Below are 25,360 nucleotides of genomic sequence, written 5' to 3'. Positions count from 1 at the left end.
CCACCAAGCCTGGCCTAGACTTTCTTAAGCGGCAAATCGGAACACATCTTCTGCTTGAAAAGCCAGTGTCCTTCTGGGCCAGGGCACTAAGATCCACTTAAAACCCTTCGGGTGAGATGTCAGTGAGGAGCTCCTGCTTACTATTCCAGCCATATCTAAAAGGAAGGCCACCAGAGAGTCAGGCCCTTTCAGTCTCTACTTTTCTCCTGGATAAGCTCTGACCTCGGCCCCCTCCTGTGTACCTGTGGTGCTCCCAGCCCCACTCCCACCTCGGGACGTTACTGTTGTGCTCAGAGCACACTGGGGGCCCCATGCCACACTTACCATACCTGCTAGGCTCATGAACAGTGAACAGTTTCAGGGCAGGGACTGTGTGTGTTCTTGATGTGTATCCCCAAGTCCTGCACAGTGTGCATAGAAAGGGGTTCAATAAATGGATATTGGCCAGGCATGGTGGGTCACGCCTGTAATCCCAGCACTCTGGGAGGCCGGCCAACATGGCGAAAACCCATCTGTACTAAAAATACAAAAATTAGCTGGGTGTGCTGGTACACACCTGTAATCCCAGCTACTCGGGAGGCTGAGGCAGGAGAATCATGTCAACCCAGAAGGGAAGTTTGCAGTGAGCCGAGATCATGCCACTGCACTTCAGCCTGGGTGACAGAGCAAGACTGTCTCAAAAAAAAAGGATAATGAATGAAGGCATGGATTCTAAGGATCAAAAGTGAAGCTTTAAAAATGTTAGGCTTACACGGACACAGGGAGGGGAGCATCCCACACTGAGGTCTGTGGTGGGGGGGACTAGGGAAGGAACAGTGGGGGATAGGGAGTTGAGGAGGGATAACATGGGGAGAAAAGCCAGATATAGGTGATGGGGACGGAGGCAGCAAACTACATTGCCATGTATGTACCTATGTAACAATCCTCCATGTTCTTTACATGTAACCCAGAACCTAAAGTGCATTTATATATATATATAGGCTGGGCTGTGACATTTTGGGGCTCACCAAGGCTGAGAACTTCTTTGAGTCCTGATGGCTAACAAGGTGGTGCTCCTTTCAAAATATGTGAATAAATTCAAGATGGCAAAATGCCATCAAGCTGTTTAGTTATGGTCCCATCACGCAGCCTGTAGAACTTCTGCTCAGTGAACGGGGCAGGGCAGTGGGCCTCAGGAGCCAGTCACTGAAGGAAATCCAAGCAGGCTTAGGAGGGTGTGTCTGCGTGTTATCTGAACACATCAGTGCCCTCCTGGGCCAGGGCACCAAGATCCACTTAAAACCTGCGGGTGAGGCATTAGACAGACAATGAGGATACCAAATCCAAGAGGTGTTTACTGTAATGAGTGTTCAGGGGGATGTGGTAGGGTGGGGTTCTCCCCATCTGACCCTCCAGGGCCCTGGGGTGACTCATTCTTCCTTGGGCTCAGAGGTGGAGCTGATATTTGTTCCTCCAGTTGGGCCCTGCTCCCCCTGGCCCTTGGAGTTCTCAGTGTCTCCAGCCACTAGAGCCACGTTCCTCAAATAATTGATGTTGAAGCAGGTGACCTGTTCATCCCCAGGACTCAGGTAACAGCAGAGGGCAGGATCTCGCCAGAAGTTACGTCGGGGACCACACAGATCATTGATGAAGGTTAGTTTCTGATGAAGGAGAAAAGTAGAACAGATGATGGGGCGGGGTGGTGGTCCAAGGCCAGATATGGATACTCAGGCGGCCAAAGTCCCCCTTTCATCAGTTTCTACTGCTCTGTCCCTGGTTCCCCTCTTGGAGCCCAAAGAGAATGCAAGCCTGCCTTGCACAGCTGGATTTCTTGTGACTGACAAATGTGTACATCTGGAACTGCCAGAAGTTTGAGGCCCAGAGAAGGCGTGATAGGAACTTAGAGGTGGGGAGCAGACCAGGTCAGAATGAAGACTTCTGGAACCAAGAAAAAATACCTCCCTTCCTAGCCATTATATCTGAGCGCTGCTTTGAGGTACTAAGAGAAGGGGAGGCTGCAGTTCTAGCTCTTTTCCTCCCCTCCCCTGCATTCCTCTGGAGACTAGAATGTGCATACTCACCTCCTCCTCTGCACAGCAGGCCTGTTCTGGAAATGGCAGGTCACAGCAGCGGGCAGTCATGTTGTGGATCAGCCCAGGAATATGTTTACTATGTTGGTGTGAAAGGGGCAGAGGTCAGGGATTTGGGGCATCTTCTGACATCAGATGGCGATAGGATATCATGATTTTGCTTTTCCAAAGCTGTCCCAAAGGGTAGTTTTGGAAAAAGGAAGACAGTGGGGAAGGACTAGGCGAGACTTACTGCTTGGTGAGAACTCTGTGGTTTCCACAGAGGTGGCCCATGAGGTTGGGGGTGACTTGGCTGATGTCAATGGTCAAGATGTCCCGGTCGTAGTTGGGGTAGGGAGCCCGACTGGCAAAGCACTCATCCCGAGTAGGGCTGGGAGGGTAGTGGCAGCACGAGTGGTGGTGGGTCTTTATGGCATACTCCTGGTCACAGTATTTGTCAAGGGTATCCTCCCACTGTGGGCCAGAGAGAGGGAAGTCAGAGCTGGACACTTGGCCCCTTCTCTCCTGACCACTGACTTCCCTTATTGCCCCTGGCAACTCGATGAGGGGCTCCCAGCCCCAGGGGCCCAAAGGGGATGACAAAGAATTAGAGGGTTAGGAGGCAGCTGTGGAGGTGTAGGCTTGGGACGGTGGACGGATGGGAGCCTGGATGAGGTTCTAAGCTGGCGCCGGGAGATGAGCTGGAACAGTGAATGGAGAGGGTCAGGTGAGGCCAGAGCTGGACGGATGGACGGATGGCAGACAGGTGCATGTGTGGGTCATGAGTGGAGGAAGCCAGAGGTGTAGTATGAAGCTGGAGATGAAGACTCAGGTGACGAACACATGGATGGACGGACAGCCACAAGCAGATGAACGGGTGGACATGCTCACAGCAGAGGATACACGGATGGATGGACCGGCAGGATCAGAGGTTGAAGATGGGCAGGCAGGCAAACAGGCTCCCAGGGAGACTGGGACGCCCACTTACAGCCTTCCATGTACAGGTGTGGTTGCTCCCCTGGCGGCAGCAGCGCTGGAACTCCCTCTCCAGCCGGGTCAGTGCCAGCAGCTGCCTTCGGAGGGGGTCAGTCGCTGGCAGGTGGCGTGGCACAGAGCTGAAGCGCCTCAGGTGGCAGATGTTCTTGATATTGTCCAATGTGGGCGCCCCAGGGGGGAAAGGCAGCTCAAGACCCGAGGAGATATCAGGCTGATGGCTGGGGCAGGGCTGGAGCTGGTAGTGTGGCTGGGGAGCTTCCTCCTGGAAGCAGGAGAACCGAGCCTCCCCCTGCCGTGTGCAGCACCAGTGGGGTCGGGTCTTGACCGAGAACTCGGCCTCACAGAATCGGCTCATTGTGTCCTCCCACTAGAGCAAGAGGGGAGGATCAGCCCACTGTCCACATTCCTGCCTTCCTCCCAGGCTCCAGGAAAGGACCCTGAGCATGCAGATAAAAAAAGAAATAGTGGCTGTCCTCTGCTCCCCTGGCACACTGGGGACCCCCAGGGTAGAGCCAGTGAATGGGACCTGAGGTTCCTCCAGACCCAGGCCTAGTGTTCTAACCCTTAAAACACACATTCTGCCTGGGGGTTAAAGGACACCCCCCGGCATCAAAAATTCAACCTTACCACGAGTTTGGCACACTCTAGGCGGTTTGTGTGGCTGCGGCAGTGGCAGCAGCGGGAATATCCAGTCTCCAGGAAATTGAGGGTCTCACCCTGGCGAGAGAGGTGGGAGTAGCCGGACTGTGGCAGGTTCCAGGGGCCATATACCACATGCTGACGGTCAGGAAGGCAGATCTGATTCAGATTGTCTGGAGAAGGCCGCCCAGGGGGGAAGCCATCCAGCCGGTGGCCCCAGCCCCCTCGGGACCGGCCCTGTCGGCAGTGCTGGGCTGCATTCCAGGACTCAGGTTCTGGAAGATTCCGGTTCCCAAACGGAGCTGGCGTTCCTGGAATGGGGAAAACAGTGGGAAGGGGGGACATGTGGAGGAACCCACAACAGCTGGATGAGCTGGGAGGACTGAAAGAATCTGGGGTGGAGAAAGGGTTGGGTGGATATGGGGGAAATGAGAAAGAACAATTTGTGGCTCTTCCTTTTAGAATGACTGAAAGGAAAAGAGAAGTGTGAAAGGTGTCTGCTCACAGCCTTCCCCCACTTTCTCCTGCTTCTCAAGGCTCAGGCTTCCTGCTCCTCTCCCCAGGGACCTGAGCGCTAAGGCAGGGGGATGGACAGACCAAAGCTGTCACTCATCCTCTCTTGGCATGGATTGGAAGATCATCCCCTCCTGAAATGGAAGAGGTGGGTCTACTGGTGTAGAAGAAGTGAGCAAAAGCCACATAGGGATGAGCATCTCTAGCAGAGAGCCTGGCTAGTGGACACACACAAAGGACTCAGCAGAGAACAAGTGAAAACAGATGCTATTTTTATCATTTCATCACATCACTTTCTAAAACAGGTTTGTCCTCAGTTTTACAGATGAAGAAACAAAGGCTTGGAGAAGTATGTAACTTATCCAACGTTACACAACTGGTGAGTGGCAGAGCCCACCCATCCTGTCTGCCCCAAAGCCCACGCTCTGGGGGAAGGCCATGGGGTAAAGGTAGGTGAAGAAGAGAGGGAGCTGCTTACCTTCCTTCTGTTCACTGGGGTGCTGGAGAGAGAGCGGCTCTTGTTGGAGGGGTACAGCTTCCTGAGGGAGAGGGGAACCATCTTGCACTGCAAGATAGGGGTGAGGGCACCAAGGAATGGGGATCAGCCTGTGTCAACATGGCCCACAGTGGGATGAAGGTGAGGGAGGGTGGGCAAGCGCTCACCTTCCTTTTCAGCAGGGAATCTGGAAGGTAGCAGCTCTTCCTGTTGGACAGGGGTGGTGTCCTGACAGGGCTGAACTATAGAAGGGGGAATGTGTGAGCAGTGCAACCTTTCTCCTAGCCAGGGCTGGGAGAGAGGGTGGGGGCCTCTTCCCTCCATCTGAAGGGCGGGACGTAGGCCAGATTAGAAACCTGGAGGGTCACTGAGAAGGGCATGGGGTGACCTTACTTTCCTTCTGTTCCTCAAAGGGCGGTCCATGCTGAGAGGTGTCAGGGTGATCTACCGGGAGGCTTCGGGACAGGGGTGGGGAGGGGGGAGCCGCGTAGCCAACTAGAGGCAAGAGGGGAGACATCAGAGCCCACAGCGCCTCCTGGAGCCTGGTCTCATGCTGCTCCCCCAAACTCTTACCTTCTTGAAAGTGCTGCATGATGTGCTCTGGCCTCAGCTGCCCCTGCCCTGCAGTCTCAAAGCCTGGAGGGAGAAGGGCAACTCAGGGGCTGCTGGGAGGGCCTTCCCTGGACCTCAGCAAGGGATGGGGAGGCTGGAGAGATCAAAGGCGTAGGACAGACAACCAAAACAGAGACGCCCCTGTACTCACCTGCCCTGTGTTCCCTAATCGTCTCCCAGCCCAAGCACACCTAGACACGACCAGCTGGGCTCTGAGAAAGCCTGTGGAGTTCCGATAGCTCCAGCTCTACTGCCTCAGAGGCTGGACGTAGGGAGTGTGCCACACGGCATTGGGGAGGGAGGCCCCCATTTCCTCTGCCAGCGTCTTCCCCTCAGGGCTGTGGGTTGTCCTCCCCACAGTCTCTGCTTGGATGGTCTCTAGCTTTCAGAGGAAAAAGTCTGGACCTTGAGCTGGTTGGGCCTCCCCAACCCACCTCCTCCACCCACCCTTCTCTTTCAGGCCTGAAACATCTTGAGGCCTTTGGCAAAAGAGGCTTCCTAAAGGTTGAGTGCTTCCCCTTCAGCCAGTCTCAGCTCCTCCTTAGTTTAGGTCTCAATTTAGGGCCTCGGGGACTGGGACAGGCACAGGGAAGGGAATCACTTGTAGGTGATCTGCAGACACAAAAGACCAGGCGCTGGGAGGAACAATGGCATGGGGCTTCGCAGAGAGGCAGACAGATCTACACATCCTTTCAGTGGCTTCCCGCTGGAGTGCCCTGGGTGTTTGTTTTTCCAATGCTTGGAAACCCAGAGCATTGAGGAGTTCCTGTTTTGTTTAGGCATCAAAGCAGATAAAGAATGTGTACATGCTGAATGCAGGGTGGGTCTGTGGATGGATATCCCACAACTCCTCCTCTAATCAGACAGGGATTCAGTCAAGGCTTGCTGGGCCAGCAATCGGGGTTTTGAGCAGCCCAGGGGCCCCTTTTCCCTCCTTTGCCTGCCCCACCAGCACCCTCCCTGCACGCTCCTCAGCAGGGGACTCTCATTCTGTGAACCCACCCCCACTGAGCTGTCCATTTGACTGGGATTCTGTGTTTCTTGGCAGCAGTTTCTAGGAACCCCTCTCCTTCTGTACCCCTGCTCTCTGCCTCCTTAGTTTAAGGCTCCAGTTCCCAGGCTCACTTTGGGCCTGCTCAGAAAAGAGAAGCCAGAGGGCCACTCTGCTAGTGATAAGCCATCTGGGATGCCTGGACCCAGACCCCTGCTATGTGAGCCCAGACTCCTTCCCAAGGGTGGACCCTCCAACTCACCTCCCTCAGAGGCAGCAGAAGCGACAGCCAAATAGGCCAAGACCAAGGCTGCTCTGGCTGTGGTCCCCATCCTGGGGCAAGAACTGACCACTGGACACCCAGAGGCGGGTCTTCTCAGGCAGGTGGATGTGAAGCGCCGGTCGCTGGAGCTTGTCTGGGAGCTGTTATTGCTCTGAGCTTCAGGACTAGCTCTTCTTTTATAAGTCTGGTGTGATCTCCCGCCCTCCTCAGCTTCCTGCCATGACTCAGTCCCAGCTGCTCCTCCTCTGGAAGCCACTCCTCCCAAGTCACCCTGAAACCTCCTCAGAGGATTGAGAAGAATGGGACTGATGGGAGGAGAACATTCTTATGACCCCAAGAGAAACTGATTCAGAGAATCAAGGGCAAGAGGTGTTTGAGCCCCCAGTTTGTGCCTCAGTTTCTCCATCTACATGCTGCCTTCTGTGGAGAGGGTTATCTCTCAACCCACAGACCGGGGTTGGGGAAACAGGGCACAAAGGAGTTTATGGGGGAGCAGGACACCTATCCAAGGGATCTCCCCTACCAGTGCGAGGTCTGGACTGTCCCTTTACAATTTCCCTAACTCTCTGGGACAAAAAAGAGGGAAACAAAGTGGAACGTCCTTTTATCACCCCTCTCTGGAGTCAGAGATGAAGACACACGCCCAGCAGCTTCCAGTTTATTTCATTTATTTATTTTTGAGACGGAGTTTCACTTTGTCGCCCGGGCTGGAGTGCAATGGCACGATCTCGGCTCACTGCAACTTCTGCCTCCCAGGTCTCCTGCCTCAGCCTCCAGAGTTGCTGGGACTACAGGTGTGCGCCACCATGGCCAGCTAATTTTTTTGTTGTATTTTTAGTAGAGACGGGGTTTCACCACGTTAGCCAGGATGCTCCCGATCTCCTGACCTGGTGATCCGCCCACCTCAGCCTCCCAAAGTGCTGTGACTACAGGTGTGAGCCACGATGCCCAGCCCAGTTTATTATTTTTTTAAATTTTCCTCCCATCGAAACAGTGACAGTTTCCCTCCCTTTGTGGGGTCCCCAAACCAAGTATCTTTTCAGGAGAGCAGACACATGCCTCCACATAGTTCTGAGGTTCTGGGGGCTCCACACTGTCAGCTGGGTTGGGGCCTCCCATGTAAGGGGGGCTGATGGCTCTCGAAGGCTTTTGTCTCATCTGCATACAAAGGGTCAGAAAATTTCCTCAGCGTTTGGGACCCTGGTGTTCTGTAGCACCACCAGCCGCTGCACAGCCTCAGGCAAGCTCCACTCCCCTAGGAGACGGTTATCTCGAGTCCGAATGTTCACTGTACTCTTACTTTGCTCTTTCTGGCCAACCACTGCAGGAAGAGACAGTTTGGGAACCTCAGGGCAAATCCATCCAATGGGATAGTTTCTTTTGCTCTGCAGAAACCTGAGAGACCTAAATCTTTAGGAAAGGTGGGAGCAGAGCCCAGAAATGGTTCACAGAAAGGACGTATTTAGCTGCGCCTGCAAAAGGCTAAATGGCCAGTCCCTGCTCATCCGGAGGAGATAAGGAAATGCTTTAGTCCCTGCAGGCCTTACTGCTTCTGGTCAGGAGCCCCGGGGTCAGAGACATTGGAGTCAAGCAGAGAAAGACAAACACTGAGAACCCCAAAGAGAGAAACTGTGTGTGGGTATCTGAAGGGGGTATTAGAGGAAGGGGAGGGTGGCAGGAGTGGTGTGGCCTTCACGCGGCCCCACCTCCCCCCAACCATTTCTGACCCTTAGAACAGTTTCCTCTCATCAGTCCCACTCTGGCTCTTGGTGTCTATTAGGGCTGGATTCACAGACTGAGGGGACTCTGCTGAGGAGGATGAATGCAGGGGCTGACTGGGCAGTAGGGGAGGGAAAGGGGCCATATGCAAGTCCATGGGATTGCGGCACAGCCTGCGCTGGGTGCTCGTGGGGTAAGTAGGGTGTATAAAACTCAAGAATCAGGTCATCTGGTGGAGGAGTTTCTGCTCCTTGCCTTTGAGATGGAGCTCTGAACTGTGGAAAATGAAAAAAGGGAGCATGGGCAGTGCCAGAATTTTCTCCCTAAGGCCTTTCTCCTCATCTCTTAGGGCTGACTCGATCTAGATCCAGAATAAACAAGTATAATGAACACCATATTAGCCCTCTCATCCCTTTCTCTCTGATGCTCCCTTGGTTAATTAACCTAACAGACACCAAGAGCTAGAGTGGAGTTAAAAACAGGAAAGCTATTTTGAGGGTCAGAAGTGGTTATGGGGAGGGCAGGGCAGTGTGAAGGAACACAGGGCCTAAATGAGTCAGGTGCCCTGAATCCTGGCTCCTACCCGCTCAGGTAATGAGCCCCAATTAACCCAAATATGCATTACCAAACTTGGTAAACTTAACAGCAAGAATGCAGATGGCAAGTGGGAGAACATCCAGCCTGAGGTTCAGCTTACCAAACTGAAAATTGTAGTGGGCAAGCTGGGCCCGACGGATTCTCCGGCTGAGGGTCAGTCTGGAGTCCGCGTCCAGGTCACAGACCAGTCCTGCAGCCTGCAAGCTCTGCTGCGTCTGCGACAGAGGTTTGGTGTCAGGAAGTCAATTTATCGGAAAGCTGAGGAACTAGAACAGTCTGATATTCCTTTCCCTCAGTCTCCCCATCTGCTGCTCCTTCCTCTGCCTCGGGGCTCTCCACTTCTCACCAGCAACCTCTCCTCATTTCATCTCCACATTGAGACCTCCTCCCCATTCATCCCCAACCCTGCAACTTTTCTGTCTGCCTCCTACTGGAGACAACCTCCCAACTGTTTCCTGGACTTTGCCTCCTAGGCACTGCTCTACCCAACCAGCTGCTCAACTCTGGTACCATCCGTATCCTCAGTCCTCTCTAGAAAGGAAAAATAAAGCTGTGTACTCAATCCCATTTCTGTGCCCAGCGCTCTGTGGCAGCTTTCAATATTTGTTAATTTGTTTAATTTTCATACATCTCTATAAGGTAGAGATTAGTCACATTTTTGAGATACAGGATTTCCAGCATCTAGGACAGCAGCCACTGCAGCCCAGTCTTGTGGCTCCAAGGGCTGTGCTCCTTCCTCCACCACCCGTGCGGCCTCTTCCTGCCCACTGCTGGGCACCAGACTCTCTACTGGGCCTGCTTCTGCCCCTTCCCTTACCCCAACTCCTTACCTCCCTAGCATACTCCTCTTGCTCGGTCCCCACAGGGATGACCACCACCTGGAACGGGGACAGCCACAGTGGCCTGGTTGGGAAAGAAGAGATGATGACAAAATATTCACTCTGGGTCTGGCCAGAAGTATGGTTGTATGGAGCGGATTTGAGGAGGAAAGGAAAGTATGGCATATGAAGGGGGACAGGGTCTGGAGCATAAACTCTCTGGTTTGGGGCCAGAACAGAAATCCGGGGTCAGAGGTCTTACCATTTTCCCCTGCAGCTTTCTGCCAGTACTCCCAACAGTCTTTCCACAGAACCGAGCACGGCTCGGTGAATGAGGACTGGACGCTCCAGGGCGCCCGCTTGCCTTGAAAGGAAAAAAGAGGGTGGATGGAATGGTGGAAGTGTCACAAATTGTGTATCCAAGATCACCTTCCAGTTTTTAAGAAATATTCAGCTCTGGCAGGAGAGGGTGTGGAGGGTTTAGTTTTAGGGCCAAAGGCAGAGGGGGAGTTATAGACCTATTCCATGGGCTTTCAAGGGAAAAGAGGATAGGACAAGGTTTTATACCCCTTGTACTGAAGGTCGAATCTCAGGGGCAGTTGGAAGTCAAGCTGAATTGTCCCACACTGATGTGGCCGTCCCAGGGCATCGTGGAGGTGCACATCAATCTACAGGAAACAGATGGGAGGGCACGAGATAAGCCAGAAGCACTATCCACAACCATTATCCGTGCCATCCCACCTTTTAACCTACCCTCATCCTGGGCTACTGAAAGAGTCATGTCAGCCGGGCGCGGTGGCTCAAGCCTGTAATCCCAGCACTTTGGGAGGCCAAGGTAGGTGGATCACGAGGTCAAGAGATTGAGACCATCAACATGGTGAAACCCCATCTCTACTAAAAATACAAAAAATTAGCTGGGCATGGTGGTATATGCCTGTAATCCCAGCTACTCAGGAGCTGAGGCAGGAGAATTGCCTGAACCCAGGAGGCGGAGGTTGCAGTGAGCCGAGATCGCGCCATTGCACTCCAGCTTGGGTAACGAGCGAAACTCCGTCTCAAAAAAAAAAAAAAGAGCCATGTCACCCGCTCCATCATACGCTACCCCTCCACTTCACTCTACTCCATTCACTCTGGCAGCAGTTCTCAGCAGCTCTCTCCACTTACTAATGGATGGTATAATATTACCAGATGTCCACACCTTGACCTCTCGATTCCTTGAGCTTCTCATCTCAGTGATCACCGCCCAAACTATGGCTACACCCTGTATCCTGTCATCTCCCCCATGGCTGTGTCTCTGAAACAGTCCATCAAACACCCTACTCTGATTACTGTTTCTTGGTCAGCCAGCTCTGACAATTATTCTTTTTTTTTTGAGACACAGTCTCGTTCTGTCATCCTGGCAGGAGTGCAGTGGCACGATCTCAGCTCACTGCAGCCTCCGCCCCTTGGGTTCAAGCAAATCTCCTGCCTCAGCCTTATGAGTAGCTGGGACTTCAGGTATTTGGCACCATGCCCAGCTAACTTTTTTTTTTTGAGAGAGTCTTGCTCTGTTGCCAGGCGCCAGACTGGAGTACAGTGGCGCAATCTCAGCTCACTGCAATCTCTGCCTCCTGGGTTCAAGCAATTCTTCTGCCTCAGTCTCCCTAGTAGCTGGGACTACAGGCTCACGCCACCACGCCAAGTTAATTTTTGTATTCTTTAGTAGAGACAGGGTTTCACCATGTTGGCCAGGATGGTCTCGATCTCTTGACCTGGTGATCTGCCCACCTCGGCCTCCCAAAGTGTTGGGATTACAGGCGTGAGCCACTGCGCCCACCTGCCCAGCTAACATATATATATATATATATATGTTGTTGTTGTTTTTCAGTAGAGATGGGTTTCACCATGTTGGCCAGGCTAGTCTCAAACACCTGATCTCAAGTGATCTGCCCACTTCAGCCTCTCGAAGTGCTGGGATTACAGGTGTGAGCCACCACACTTGGTCATGACAATTACTCCTATTACTGGTGCTCAACCCGAAGGTCCTTTAACTCTTCTTTTTCTTTCCCATCCTCAGGCCCCTCCCACCTTTGTTTCTTTTCCCATGAAGCTGTACCATTTTCCTTAGTTCCTGTGTACCTACATCTGTGGCCCTGCAAGAGGACTGCTCAATGCTGCCCAATATGCCACAAACCATACAGATGCAAAAGCAGAGACTGATGCCACCATGGAAGTCAGTGTTTCGAGATTCAGCTGGTCCTTGGCTATTGCCAGGAACCCTTTGGGCTGCCCTAATAAGCTCTATGCTTTGTTCTCATGAATTTTCCAGCTGTTTGCTCTCTCTTTTTATAGCAGTTTCTTAGCCAACAACTTATTAGATTGATTCAACATAATACACTTTGTACAGTTTATGACTGTTATCTCTGTAACCTTAAGCATACTGTTTAACCTCTCTCAATTTTTTCTTAAAAGATATTTATTTGCCTAGTATTATTGCTGAAATAAATCATAAGACACAATTTCATTAATGTTAGTGTTTTCATCTACTAACTACTTATTGAAGCAGCTAAATAAATACCATATGCTGGAATAGACACTTGGGACACAAACATGAGGAATACACGTTACCTGAATAAAAGACCCCAACACAGTGAACAGCAACTTTGAGTACTCAAAAGATTTTAGCCAGGCCAGGCACAGTGGCTCACTCCTGTAATCCCAGCACTCTGGGATGCCAAAGCAGGTGGATCACCTGAGGTCCGGAGTTACAGACCAGCCTGGCCAACATGGAAAACCTTGTCTCTACTAAAAACACAAAAATTAGCTGGGTAGCAGGTGCCTGTAGTCCCAGCTACTCAGAAGTTTGAGGCAGGAGAATCGCTTGAACCCAGGAGGTGAAGGTTGTGGTGAGCCGAGATGGTGCCACTCCACTCCAGCCTGGGCAACAGAGTTAAACTCTGTCTCAAAAAAACCCAACAGAACAAGCCCCTTGAGTAGCTGGGATTACAGGCACCCACTACCATGCTGGGCTAATTTTTGTATTTTTAATACAGACAGGGTTTCACCATGTTGGTCAGGCTGGTCTTGAACCCCTGACCTCAGGTGATCTACCTGCCTTGGCCTCCTGAAGTGCTGGGATTACAGGCCTGAGCCACTGCGCCCAGACTATTTTTATTTTTGGGGACGTTGTCTTGCTCTGTCACTGAGGCTGGAATGCAGTGGCATGATCTTGGCTCACTGCAACCTCTGCCTCCCAGGTTCAGCGATTCTCCTGCCTCAGGCTCCCGAGTAGATGGGACTACAGGTATGCACCACCTCACCCAGCCAGTTTTTGTATTTTTAGTAGAGAAGGGGTTTTGTCATGTTGGCCAGGCTGGTCTCGAACTCCTGACCTCAAGTGATCTGCCTGCCTCAGCCTCCCAAAGTGCTGGGATTCCAGGCATGAGCCACCACACAGGTCTCATTTATTCACTTCTAACTCCACCCTCGGGCCCTACTTTACTGAAAATGGTCCTTTAAAATCCAGCAGCCTTTTTACTAAATCCAGTGGATACTTTTCAATCCTTTTTTTTCCCCAGACTTCTTTGTTTTTGAGACAAGGTCTCACTCTATCACCCAGGCTGGAGTGCAGTAGGGCGTGATCTTGGCTCACTGCAGCCTCTACCTCCTGGGTTCGGGTGATTCTCCCATCTCAACCTGCTGCGTAGCTGGGATGATAGGCATGAGCCACCGTGTCCAGCTAATTTTTCTTTTGGTAGAGACAGAGTGGTCTGCCATGTGAGTTTTCATCCCTATCCCCGGCCTCTGCCTACACTACCGCCTCCTGAAACACAGCTTTACTTGGCCAACACTCCCCTTTCAGATTGGAAAGTGATTCCTGCGGAAACCTTTTGTGACCTCCCCAAGTAACGCTAAGCCCTGCTAATGTGCTCTCTTAGTACCTACACAGCACTGATCTCACAGCAGTGACATGGCCTATTTACCTTAAACAGCCCTCCCTAGATTGCAAATGACAAGAGGGCAGTAAATATATTAGTCTTTTTTTTATATCCTACATAAATTTAAAGATATTTCTTTGTGGCCGGGAGCAGTGGCTCATGCCTGTAATCCCAGGACTTTGGGAGGCCAAGGCAGGAGGATTCCCTGAGGTCAGGAGTTCAAGACCAGTCTGGCCAACATGGTTAAATCCAATCTCTACTAAAAATAATAAAAAATTAGCCAGGCTAACAAAAAAACAAAAAAAATACAAAAAACAAAAACAAAAAACAAAACAAAACAAACAAACAAAAAATTAGCCAGGCTAATTTTTATAATAGATAAAAAGAAAAATTTATTTTTATCTATTATTCTAAAACAAAGCAAAAAATAAATAAATATAACACTGACCAGGGTCCCAAGCTTACCTTAGGCCCATAGAAGGCACCATCTCCAGAGTTGAGGTCCCAGGGTTCTCCAAATTCCTTCAGGGCTTGTTGAAGGACCTTTAGAAGGAATGAGACGGGAATACCTCATCTTAGACTTCAAAAGGAACACATCTGGTCAGTCCCTAACAAATGATGCCTTCATCAGATGCCTCTATTGGAGGACCCTGGTTAATGTATTCCCCACTCCTTTTCACTAAAGAATGGTTTATCTGCCTCTATTTCTCTACCTCCTACTCACCTGTTCAGCCTGGTCCCAAAGGCAAGGGTCTCCCAGGAAGCCAGATGGCCTGGTGGACAGTGCCAGGCGGAAGGAGAAACCAAGAACAGCATAAACGGAACGGAGGAAATCAAGACAGCTTTGGATCTCTGCTTCCAGCTGGGGGCAGGAAATAAGGGTGGGGGAGCTGTGAGCCAGCTAGGAATCTGGGATAGTGGCAGTTTGAGGAAACAGAGGGTAAAAACAGAGGAAGCAGAAGCAAGCTAGGGGTAGAATGTAGCTGAATTATAGTACATACAGGGGACAACTGAAGATCAGGGGTTTGTGCAGGTTCATAGGGAGAAGGGAAGGTGGTTTAGAAAAGCTTTGGTGAAGCCAGGGAAAGGCCACCTGATCTGTTGTGCAGAAGATGTGAGCATCATCCTGCTGGAAACACCGCAGTCGGGTCAGTCCGCACAGACCGCCAGAGGCTTCAGCCCGGTGTAGGGCCCCAAAGTCAGCGAGTCGCAGGGGCAGTTCCCGCCAGGATCTGGGCCGGTGGGCGAACATCAGGCTGAGGTTGGGGTGGGGAGGGGTCAGGGTCATAGAGAGGACTAGCCCCTGAAGACTGCTCTCCCACCCAATCTGCTTGCCTACTTTCTCTGCACCATCAGCTACATCCCTCTCCAGCCTCAGCATTTGCTCCCACTGAGTCCTGTCAATCCCGCTCACCACAGTCTGAGCCCTGCCTGGTTCCAAAGTGGATTTCTCAGTAAAACACTAAGAGACATCATTTATTGTTGCCCTGTTCTGCGACGGTCACTGAACGGAAAGAGGAACCTTAGATAGCAACTTTAAGGAGACTGAGACCTAAAGAGGTAAAATGAGTTTCCCAAATTCACATGATTAGCTACAGGGAAGATTCTAGACTCAAACCAAGTGTCCCAATACTCTTCCAAAGTGTTTTCCTTTTTTTTGAGATGGAGTTTCCCTCTTGTTGCCCAGGCTGGAGTGCAGTGGCGTGATCTCGACTCACTGGAACCTCCACCTCCTGGGTTCAAGCAGTACTCCTGCCTCAGCCTCCCAAGTGGTTGGTATTACAGGCATGCACCATCATGCCCAGCTAATTTTGTATTTTTAGTAGAGACGGGGTTTCACCATGTTGGTCAGGCTGGGCTTGAACTCCCAACCTCAGGTGATCTGCCTGCCTCAGCCTCCCAAAGTGCTGGGATTACAGGCGTGAGCCAGTGTGCCTTGACCCAAGGTGCTTTCTATTATTTACTATTTAGCAACCTGATTATAATCCTAGCTCCCAGCTCACCAGTGTGCAGGGCAGTTCATGGGCTTGAGGGCAAGTGTGTCTGTGGTATGCCTGGTAGAGTGATCACTCTGGGAGCTGGCAGGCCTGTCGGAGCCTGGAGGCTGCACGGCAAACATGTCTTCTTGATAATGCTCCCAATGCCCTGACTGTTCCCAGAGTTTCGTAGAAAACAGTGTGGGAGTTTTCACCTCGAAGAAACCACGGCGGGCATACTCAGCCTGGAGAGGAGGGTAGAGACATGGAAGGTCAGAATAACTGGAAGGAACAGGGGCAGAGCGTCAGCTGTGTGATCTTCCTGGGGCCTTAGGCCATGCTGATTGCAACCACAACCTATTAAATACCATGTCCTGGCTGGGCATGGTGGCTCACGTCTATAATCTCAGCACTTTGGGAGGCCGAGGCGGGTGGATCACAAGGTCAAGAGATCCAGACCATCCTGGTCAACAAGGTGAAACCCCGTCTCTACTAAAAACACAAAAATTAGCTGGGCATGGTGGTGCGCACCTGTAGTCCCAGCTACTCGGAAGGCTGAGACAGGAGAATTGCTTGAACCCAGGAGGCGGAGGTTGCAGTGAGCCGAGATCATGCCATTGTACTCCAGTCTGGGTAACAACAGCGAAACTCTGTCTCAAAAAAAAAAAACCATGTCCTGTCTCTATGCCCCCCACCTGCAGACCACACAACTGTAGTATTAAAGGTCACCAGCAGTTTTCAGTATTTATGTTTATGCTTCCAATCCTTGTCCCTTTTTTTTCTCTTCCAGATGGAGTCTCATTCTATCGCCCAGGCTGGAGTGCAGTGGTGCAATCTCAGTTCACTGCAACCTCCGCCTCCTGAATTCAAGTGATTCTCCTGCCTCAGCCTCCCCGGTAGCTTGGACTACAGGTGCCACCACCATGCCAAGCTAAGTTTTGGTAATTTTTTTTAGGAGAGATGGTTTTGGCATGTTGGCCAGGCTGGTCTCGAACTCCTGACCTCAGGTGATCTGCCTGCCTTGGCCTCGAAACATGCTGGGATTACAGGTGTGAGCCACCGCGACAGGCCCCAACCCCCCTCTTTTAACACAAACACCTTAGCTTCTTCTAGGCCCTCAGCCCTTCCCTGGTCTTCTTTCCTCTAGACCCGGGTCCCCTTACCCTGATAAACGCCACTAGTGCATTATACACCCTTGTCCCTCGTGGCAGGAAGAAGCAGCTCCCAGGGCTCAGTTCATGGAAGAAGAAGAGCTCCTGTTCCTGCAGTGAGAAATGGCAATATTGGGTCACTTCAAGGGCAAGGAGGTAGCTTTGGAACCCAGAAGACAGAGCTGCTCAGGCTGTGTGACTGAATCTGCTCCCAACTCCATAATCAGGTTCCGTCACCTCTCTCACCTTCCACCCTTACCACCATCCCGCCGTATCTTGCCAATCTCTGTACCTTCCCAATGCGCCGGTGGTCTTGCAATCCTGCTTTCTCCCTCCATGCTTCCCAGGCCCTCAGCAATTCTGCTGTGGGGAAAGAAATCCCTGACACTCTCTGCAGTGTCTCTGGGGCCCCTGAAGACCTCCATAAGGATGACGAGTTCTGTGTGAGGACATAGGGAATCAAAGGAAAGATGAGGACTGAAGGCCCCTAACCTTTTCAAGCCTCGTGTGATACTCTCAGTGTTAAGCGTCACAGGTGTGCCTCTTGACAACAACCCCACCAGCAGGATGAACACCTCCATCCTCTAGACAGCCTTCTTGTAGATTACAGTGTTGAAACTGCCTGACCTTGATTCCTACATACATCCTGGTCAGGCCTAACCTTACCTTGCCATCACTTTTTCTCCCCATTCTCGGTACTCCTGTATTTAGTTCCTTCCCATTCCAATCAGTGACTGCTTAGGGGAGTAACCATAAGCTCTGGTCAAATGTCAGTCTATTCCTCCCCTTAGAATTATCCTATACGGCTGCTAGTAAAGTCAGTCTTTACTATCCCGTTCCTGGCCACGTGAAACCCAAAGCCTCTGCCTGCTCTCTGCTTTAACAGGACTAATGAGAAATAGCATATATATATATATATTGTTTTTTTTTTTGAGACAGAGTCTCACTCTGCTTCCCAGGCTGGAGTGCAGTGGTGCAATCTTGGCTCACTGCAACCTCTGCCTCGGTTCAGGTGATTCTCCTGCCTTAGCCTCCCAAGCAGCTGGGACTACAGGTACATGCCACCACGCCAAGCTGATTTTTTATTTTTAGTAGTGATGGGGTTTCATTATGTTGGCCAGGATGGTCTTAAACTCCTGAGCTCAAGTGATCCACCCATGCTGGCCTCCCAAAGTGTTGAGATTATGTGTGAACCACTGTACCCGGCCAACAGCCTATATTTTATAGCACTTTAAAACTTTTCCTTTCTCCTACATTAGTTGGCTTTCATTATCTTTTTTCTTTTTTTTTTGAGATGGAGTCTTGTTCCAGGGCCCAGGCTGGAGTGCAGTGGCGTGATCTTGGCTCACTCCAACCTCTGCCTGCTGGGTTCAAGTAACTCTCCTGCCTCAACCTCCCAACTAGCTGGGATTACAGGCGTGGCCCAGCACATCCAGCTAATTTTTGTATTTTTAGTAGAGATGGGGTTTCACTATGTTGCCCAGGCTGGTCTCGAACTCCTGACCTCAAATGATCCACCTGCCTTGGCATCCCCAAAGTGCTGGAATTACAGGTGTGAGCCACCATGCATGGCCTGGTTCTCATTATCTTTATGAGGTGAATTTACTGATAGGACAAAAAGGAAATAGTGGCCTCATTTTCTAGATGGGGAAAGTAAGTAAGATTTACCCAAGGCCACCTGGTGTGGTGGCTCAGGCCTGTAATCCCAGAACTTTGGGAGGCTGAGGCAGGCGAATCACGAGGTCAAGAGATCGAGACCACCCTGGCCAATATGGTGAAACGTGATCTCTACTAAAAATACAAAAGTTAGCTGGGTCTGGTGGCATGCACCTGTAGTCCAAGTTACTCAGGAGGCTGAGGCAGGAGAATCACTTGAACCCAGGAGGTGGACATTGCAATGAGCTGAGATCGTGGCTCTGCACTCCAGCCTGGTAACAGAGCTAGAAACCATCTCAAAAAAAAAAATTTACCCAAGGTCACATATCTCATCCATGCCGAGTAAAGACTATATGCAGATGGCTAGATTTTAAGTTCAGAGCTCTTTTTTTTTCAGTAGAGACAGGGTTTTGCCATGTTGGCCAGGATGGTCTTGAACTCCTGACCTCAAGTGATCCACCCATCTCAGCCTACCAAAGTGCTGGGATTTCAGGCATGAGCCACCTAGCCCAGCCAAAAACAGGAATGTTAACCTAACTCTGTCCCACAACTGACCGATAGCAGCTTCAGTCCTCCAATCTGTCCAGTATGCCGAAGGTGGGGGCCCCGGCAAAGGTCAACCAATGTGCCACACCTAGGAGAAAGAGGCCAGTTAGCGATTTCCAGATTCTTCAGCTTCTAGCTTTCTCCCTCTCATGGTCTTTAGCTGACAGAAATAGGTGAAGAAAAAGGAACACTCCTACAGAGAGAGGATAATGGCAGATAAAAAATGAATTCCCCGGCCAGCGGTGGCTCACGCCTATAATCCCAGCACTTTGGGAGGCCGAGGCGGGTGGATCACGAAGTCAAGAGATCAAGACCATCCTGGTCAACAAGGTGAAACCCTATCTCTACTAAAAATACAAAAATTAGCTGGGCATGGTGGCGCGCACCTGTAGTCCCAGCTACTTGGGAGGCTGAGGCAGGAGAATTGCTTGAACCCAGGAGGCGGAGGTTGTGGTGAGCCGAGATCGTGCTATTGCACTCCAGTCTGGGTAACAACAGTGAAACTCTGTCTCAAAAAAAAAAAAATCAATTCCCCAGTTGGCAGTGGCTCACACCTGCAATCCCAGCACTTTGGGAGGCAGAGGCGGGTGGATCACCTAAGGTCAGGAGTTCAAGACCAGCCAGGCCAACATGGTGAAACCCTGTCTCTACTAAAATTACAAAAATTAGCTGGGTGTGATGGCACATGCCCGTAATCCCAGCTACTCAGGAGACTGAGGCAGGAGAATTGCTTGGACCCCCAGGAGGCGGAAGTTACAGTAAGCCGAGATCCTGCCATTGCACTCCTGCCTGGTAGACAGAGCGAGACTTCATCTCAAAAAAAAAAAAATTAATTCTCATTCCCATTTCTTTTTCTGGAGCAACACAAACCTTCTAGCTTTCTTCCCTATAGCATTTCTGGCCTTCTTCAATGCTTCCCCACCTCTCACTATTTGCCTTAATCTTGGCAACTCTTACCCATATACTGTCGCTGTTGGACCTGTTATTTTCTCCTCAATCAAGTGAAGCTTAAAGGGGTTATCCTGGAAAAAGGCAGAAGGGAGACTGAAGAAAAGTCTTTATTCTCACAAAGATGTCCTAGGAGAGCCACCTCTTCCCTCCATCCCACCTTGAACAACCGGTGAAGCTGATCCCGTGAAGCCTCTAGCCTCCGGAAGGGCTGAGCAGCAGCTGTAAGTTCTTGGCAAATCCGCTCCAAAACAGGCAGCTCTGAGCCCCGGATTGTCCTAAAAAGAGAATTGGTTGGGGTGCATCCTGTAAGGTGCATCAAACACCTGGGTGACAAACCTGTGGGCTAGCGGATAAGGTCCTGCCTTCAGGAGAAATCTAGAGTTATAGGCAAAGACAGACAAACCGAGAGGAAACATAAATAGGAAATCAGGTAACAGATACTACAGCTGGAGAACAAGCTCTATGCATGAAGTTAAAAGTTGAGTGCAGGAAATCTGGATAGACAAAAGTTAGAATAGTAATGAAAGAGATGAAGTAAAACTTGAATTTATGAAAGTTAACAAGTAACAAGATAAGTTTCTTTTTTTTTTTTGAGAGAGGGTTTTGCTCTGTCACCCAGGCTGGGTGCAGTGGTAAGATCATGGCTCACCACAGCCTCAACCTTCCAGCCTCAAGCAATCCTCCTACCTCGGCCTCCCAAGTAGCTGGGACTACTGGCACATGCCACCACACCAGCCAAGAAGGTAAATTTCTTCTTTTTTTTTTTTTTTTAAGACACTTTCGCTCATGTTACCCAGGCTGGAGTGCAATGGCTAGATCTCCACTCACTGCAACCTCCGCCTCCTGGGTTCAGGCAATTCTCCTGCCTCAGCCTCCTGAGTAGCTGGGATTACAGGCACGTGCCACCACACCCAGCTAATTTTTTTGTATTTTTAGTAGAGACAGGGTTTCACCATGTTGACCAGGATGGTCTCGATCTCTTGACCTCGTGATCCACCTGCCTCGGCCTCCCAAAGTGCTGGGATTATAGGCGTGAGCCACCACGCCCGGCCTAAGAAGGTAAATTTCAAGCAAAGTTAGAAGAGGGACGTGGACAAACACAGAAGGAGGTACTAATGGCATCATTGAGACCTAGAGAAACCCTTCTCCTCCAACTTCCTCCTCCAAATGGAACATGCCCAAGCCCCTGAAAAGGGCCTCAGAAACCATCCCAGAATCATTCTTCTTCTTCCTTTCATTACTCACCTCTCCTTTCCCAGAAAGAAGTCATGGTAAAAGCCATTTTCTGTACTTGGACCTCTGCAGAGAACAGCACCTAGGAATTGTTCAGCTGCTGCCCCCAGGACATGGGTGCTGGAGTGCCAGAACACCTGAGTTCACAAAAAAGGGGTTCACAGGTTCATTAACTTCTCCCTTAACCCCTAGATCTCTGATCTCTTCCTCACAAAAGTTGGTAGGGCCGGGCACGGTGGCTCACGCCTGTAATCCTAGCACTTTGGGAGGCTGAGGCGGGCGGATCACCTGAGGTCAGGAGTTTGAGACCAGCCTGACCAATACGGTGAAACCCCATCTTTGAAAAAAAAAAAAAAAAAAGTTGGTAAGAAAACTGGTATGGTTCTTCTAGGAATAACTACCACAAAATGGGGATCCTAAATTTTGGGAGTGACCACTAAAAAGTAACAAGCTCGAAAAGCCCAGGCACGGTGGCTCATACCTGTAATCCCAACACTTTGGGAGGCCGCGGCAGGCAGATCATCTAAGGTCAGGAGTTTGAGACCAGCCTGGCCAACATGGTGAAACCCCACCTCTACTGAAACATACAAAACTAGCCGGGTGTGGTGGCGTGCACCTGTAGTCCCAGCTACTCAGGAGGCTGAGGCAGGAGAATTGCTTGAACCTGGGAGGTAGAGGTTGCAGTGAGCTGACACTGAGCCACTGCACTCCAGCCTAGGTGACACAGTGAGACTCTGCCTCAAAACAAAAACAAAATACAGTGACTAGAAAAGAAAGAAGGCCAGGATCTTTCCTTCTTTCAGTGCATGAAAACCCCAGTCCCACCCCCTCCGTCCTTGGTGCTGCCCAGTTCCAAAGCCTAGAAGTAGGAGGCCAGTCAGTCTTCTGCTGCTGCTCCTGGAAGCTTTTAGGACTTCAGAATAAACTATCTTCTTCTTCTTTTTTTCTTTTTTTCGACGGGGTTTCACTCGTTACCCAGGCTGGAGTGCAATGGCGCGATATCGGCTCACCGCAACCTCCGCCTCCTGGGTTCAGGCAATTCTCCTGCCTCAGCCTCCTGAGTAGCTGGGATTACAGGCACGCGCCACCATGCCCAGCTAATTTTTTGTATTTTTAGTAGAGATGGGGTTTCACCATGTTGACCAGGAGGGCCTTGATCTCTTGACCTCTTGATCCACATGCCTCAGCCTACCAAAGTGCTGGGATTACAGGCGTGAGCCACCGCGCCCGGCCTAAGCTATCTTCTTAAGACAGTGGTTCCTTAGGCCTCTGTTTGGTCTTTTAGTCCTTTTTTTTTAATCCCATAAATCTAGTGCGATACAACTATTCCTCTTGGATTTGGTCACTATTTATACATAGATGGCAGGAGAACTCTATTTTTCTGGATCCTAACAGGCAAGGTCTGCATTACCTGAGCTGACATGAAGAAGACAAGGTGGGGAGGTGACCAGGTCGTGTGCTCTGCTGTATAAGCCATGTCAGAATTGAATATACGCTACAGATGCCTTATAATCTATGTGCTCATGAGTGGAGGGGGCTGAATTTACGTATTATCCTTTTGTTTTTCAACATACTATCTCTCTCCCTTTCACTAGCTCAAATGTTTGCTTAACAGATCGAAGCTAAGATGAAAACTTTCGCCATGTTTCCAGCTTAGCCAGGAATAGTCAGTCTAGACAGTCTGTGGTACGTCTCCCTCCCAAATGCAAATGGAGAAACTGAGGCAAAAGAATAAAATGTCAGAATTTCCTGCTTCAGTATCTCTTGGTTTAGTAGTCACTGTATTCCTCATAAGAAACTTACTGCTTTCCCCTCTGGGGAATCGAATGTCAGAAATCTGAGGTCAGAATCTGTCTCCAAGGGCCGCTCCAGATCATAAAGTTCTCCATTCACTTGAGCAGCCACTGCAGTATCTGCCAGTGTTGAACTTCGGCAGTGGGAGGTGGGGATGAAGAAAAAGACAGGGTTATAAGGCACAGAAAGGAAAACATCACATGTCCTGACTCCTATGGGAGCTTAAAAAGTTGATCTCACAGTGGTAGAGAATAGAGTGATAGTTACCAGAAGAAGGGAGGGATGGGGGATGGGAGATGAGGTTGGGTACAAAAATAGAGCTAGACAGGAGGAATACGGTCTAATGCTCCATAGCAGAGTAGGGTGAATACAGTTAATAATCATTTATTGTATGTTTCAAAATAGCTAGAAGATTTGAAATGGTCCCAACTCAAAGAAATGATAACTGTGTGGGGTAACAGACATGCTGAACACCCTGATTTGATCGTTGCACATTGTATGTATGTATCAAAATATCACATGTACCCCATACATATGTTCAATGACTATGTGTCAATTATTAAAAAGTAAATTAATCATTTAAAAAAGGGTTACAATCCACAGAGGGAAGGAAGTTGCCCATCTCTCAGTAACTGTAAACTTGCGAAGGTGAAATCAGTTACCAGAACAACAGAACCTTTCATTTCTTTCCCCAATGAAAGGGCAGAGACTCTGATGCAGGAACTAATACAGATAAAACAAATCTCAGGCCAGGTGTGGCAGCTCAGGCCTATAATCCCAGGATTTTGGAAAGCTGAGACGGAAGGATCGTTTGAGCCCAGGAGTTCAAGACCAGCCTGAGCAACGTGGAGAGACCCTGTCTCTATAAAACAACAACCGTCAGGCGCGGTGGCTCACGCCTGTAATCACAGCACTTTGGGAGGCCAAGGCGGGCAGATCACGAGGTCAGAAGATCGAGACCATCCTGCTCAACATGATGAAACCCCGTCTCTACTAAAATAGAAAAAATTAGCCGGACGTGGTGGTGCATGCTGTAATCCCAGCTACTCAGGAGGCCGAGGCAGGGGAATCGCCTGAACCTGTGAGGCGGAGGTTGCAGTGAGCCAAGATTGCGCCACTGCACTCCAGCCTGAGGACAGACCGATATTCCGTCTCAAAAAATAAAAAAAGAAAAAGAAAGAAAAACAACAAAAACCAACGACAACAAAAAACAAAAACATCCTCAGGAAAGGCTATCTTGATGGGGATGGGAAAGAAACAAGCAGATCAAGCTTTCTTCCCCTGCTCAAGTGCAGAGAAAATAAAGGGGCAGAAGGATTATCCTGGTAGTTACAGGATGGGCCTGTTACCTGATCTGCCGGGCTAGTTGGTAGGGGGTTGTGTTCCATGCCACAGCATCAACTTTCTGACCTCCAGGAAGTGATATCTTAATAGTCCGGGGTTCCTTCTGTGCCATGCTTGCTAACCTCTTTACCTGAGCAGCCCATAGCTCCTCAAAAAGGCCAAGCCGCTCTGCCAACCAGTGCGGAGGGGTCGACACAACTGCCTGGAGGGAAAGATACATTGGCAGGTAACACATGTCCCGTCACCCTTTCGTAGAATTGCGGATGACAGCACTACGGGATGTTTATGCCTTCGTCCGAATTCCTAGTCTTTAAAGGGACGGGTGATACAGGACCCTAGGCTGGGGGCCCTGCGAGCTCTACGCTCCCCAGACTGCTAACTCGAGAATTAGATCACGAGTTAGAGGGACGAGGGAGAGGAGTGGCGTGAGGCTGGCTTAACATAAAAATTTTGGGGCTTTGGCTGGGCTGGGTCTGATGCGGATCGGAATTTTAGGGGTACGTCACGCACCGTGTGTAGCCCGTAAGCCTGTAAACCTTGGAGCCGGAGCCGCTGCCACCTCTGATATAGCCCCATGTTCCTTCATACCGGTGCCTGCATCCTCAGATTATCGCCGCTTCTCCTCCACAAGGTTCCTCACTGGCTTCTGATCCAACAAAGTCCCTGTCTATTGGTTACTAGAGCTGCCACTCTAGTCTGGCACCACCTCCAGGAACTCCAAAGAGGTACACCCCACACAGCACTAGCAGCGGAGTGAGTGGTTCCGGCTGACCGGAACACCGAAAATGTAACACACCCTCGCAATCCACAAACCCGTGGTGTTTCAGCTGAAACGCAAAAATAGCAATTAGGCGTCCTGTGGCTTTGAGGACAGGGGTAGGTGAACTTTTGGGGGAGAGAGTGGGAGAAAAACAGATAGGAAATGGTAGTGATTTCCCTTTACCTATACATTTCCTTCCTTTCCTATTTTCCTTCCTTCCTTTCTTTTTTTTCTTTCCATGCCCAGCTCATTTTTTTTTTTTTTTTTTTTTTCAGTAGAGACATAGTTTCACTGTGTTGGCCAGGCTGGTCTCGAACTCC

At 50.4% G+C, this 25,360-nt stretch overlaps 2 protein-coding genes across 4 annotated transcripts; both read right to left on the bottom strand.

Annotated features, from left to right (window-relative positions):
- Nucleotides 1–1,314: 1,314 nt before the first annotated feature.
- On the bottom strand, nt 1,315–6,731 carry ECM1 (extracellular matrix protein 1). Of its 3 annotated transcripts, XM_008984270.5 has the most exons (10): nt 6,558–6,731; nt 5,266–5,328; nt 5,086–5,187; nt 4,860–4,934; nt 4,675–4,761; nt 3,672–3,994; nt 3,037–3,411; nt 2,302–2,522; nt 2,061–2,148; nt 1,315–1,640 (listed from the first exon to the last, which is right to left on the bottom strand). In XM_008984270.5, the coding sequence occupies exons 1-10, from the start codon at nt 6,625–6,627 to the stop codon at nt 1,410–1,412; spliced, it is 1,635 nt and encodes a 544-aa protein (XP_008982518.3). In that variant the 5' UTR covers nt 6,628–6,731; the 3' UTR covers nt 1,315–1,409. The 3 variants fall into 3 exon arrangements, with proteins under 3 accessions (XP_008982518.3, XP_017821732.3, XP_008982519.2); XM_017966243.4 differs by lacking the exon at nt 3,037–3,411; XM_008984271.5 differs by lacking the exon at nt 5,086–5,187.
- A 498-nt stretch (nt 6,732–7,229) lies between these two features.
- TARS2 (threonyl-tRNA synthetase 2, mitochondrial) lies at nt 7,230–24,900 on the bottom strand. The gene is made up of 18 exons (XM_002759873.6): nt 24,791–24,900; nt 24,286–24,482; nt 22,946–23,069; nt 21,155–21,279; nt 20,067–20,184; nt 19,916–19,980; nt 18,968–19,046; nt 17,049–17,195; nt 16,769–16,867; nt 15,633–15,850; nt 14,723–14,885; nt 14,354–14,491; nt 14,095–14,172; nt 10,280–10,380; nt 9,975–10,076; nt 9,725–9,797; nt 8,995–9,109; nt 7,230–7,899 (listed from the first exon to the last, which is right to left on the bottom strand). Exons 1-18 carry the CDS (start codon nt 24,854–24,856, stop codon nt 7,751–7,753), a joined length of 2,157 nt encoding a protein of 718 aa, XP_002759919.4. The 5' UTR covers nt 24,857–24,900; the 3' UTR covers nt 7,230–7,750.
- Between the last annotated feature and the right edge of the window lie 460 nt (nt 24,901–25,360).

Source organism: Callithrix jacchus, chromosome 18 (genome assembly GCF_049354715.1).
Source record: "Callithrix jacchus isolate 240 chromosome 18, calJac240_pri, whole genome shotgun sequence".
Classification (NCBI taxonomy): Eukaryota; Metazoa; Chordata; class Mammalia; order Primates; family Cebidae; genus Callithrix; species Callithrix jacchus.
This window is presented reverse-complemented; position numbering and strand designations above follow the sequence as displayed.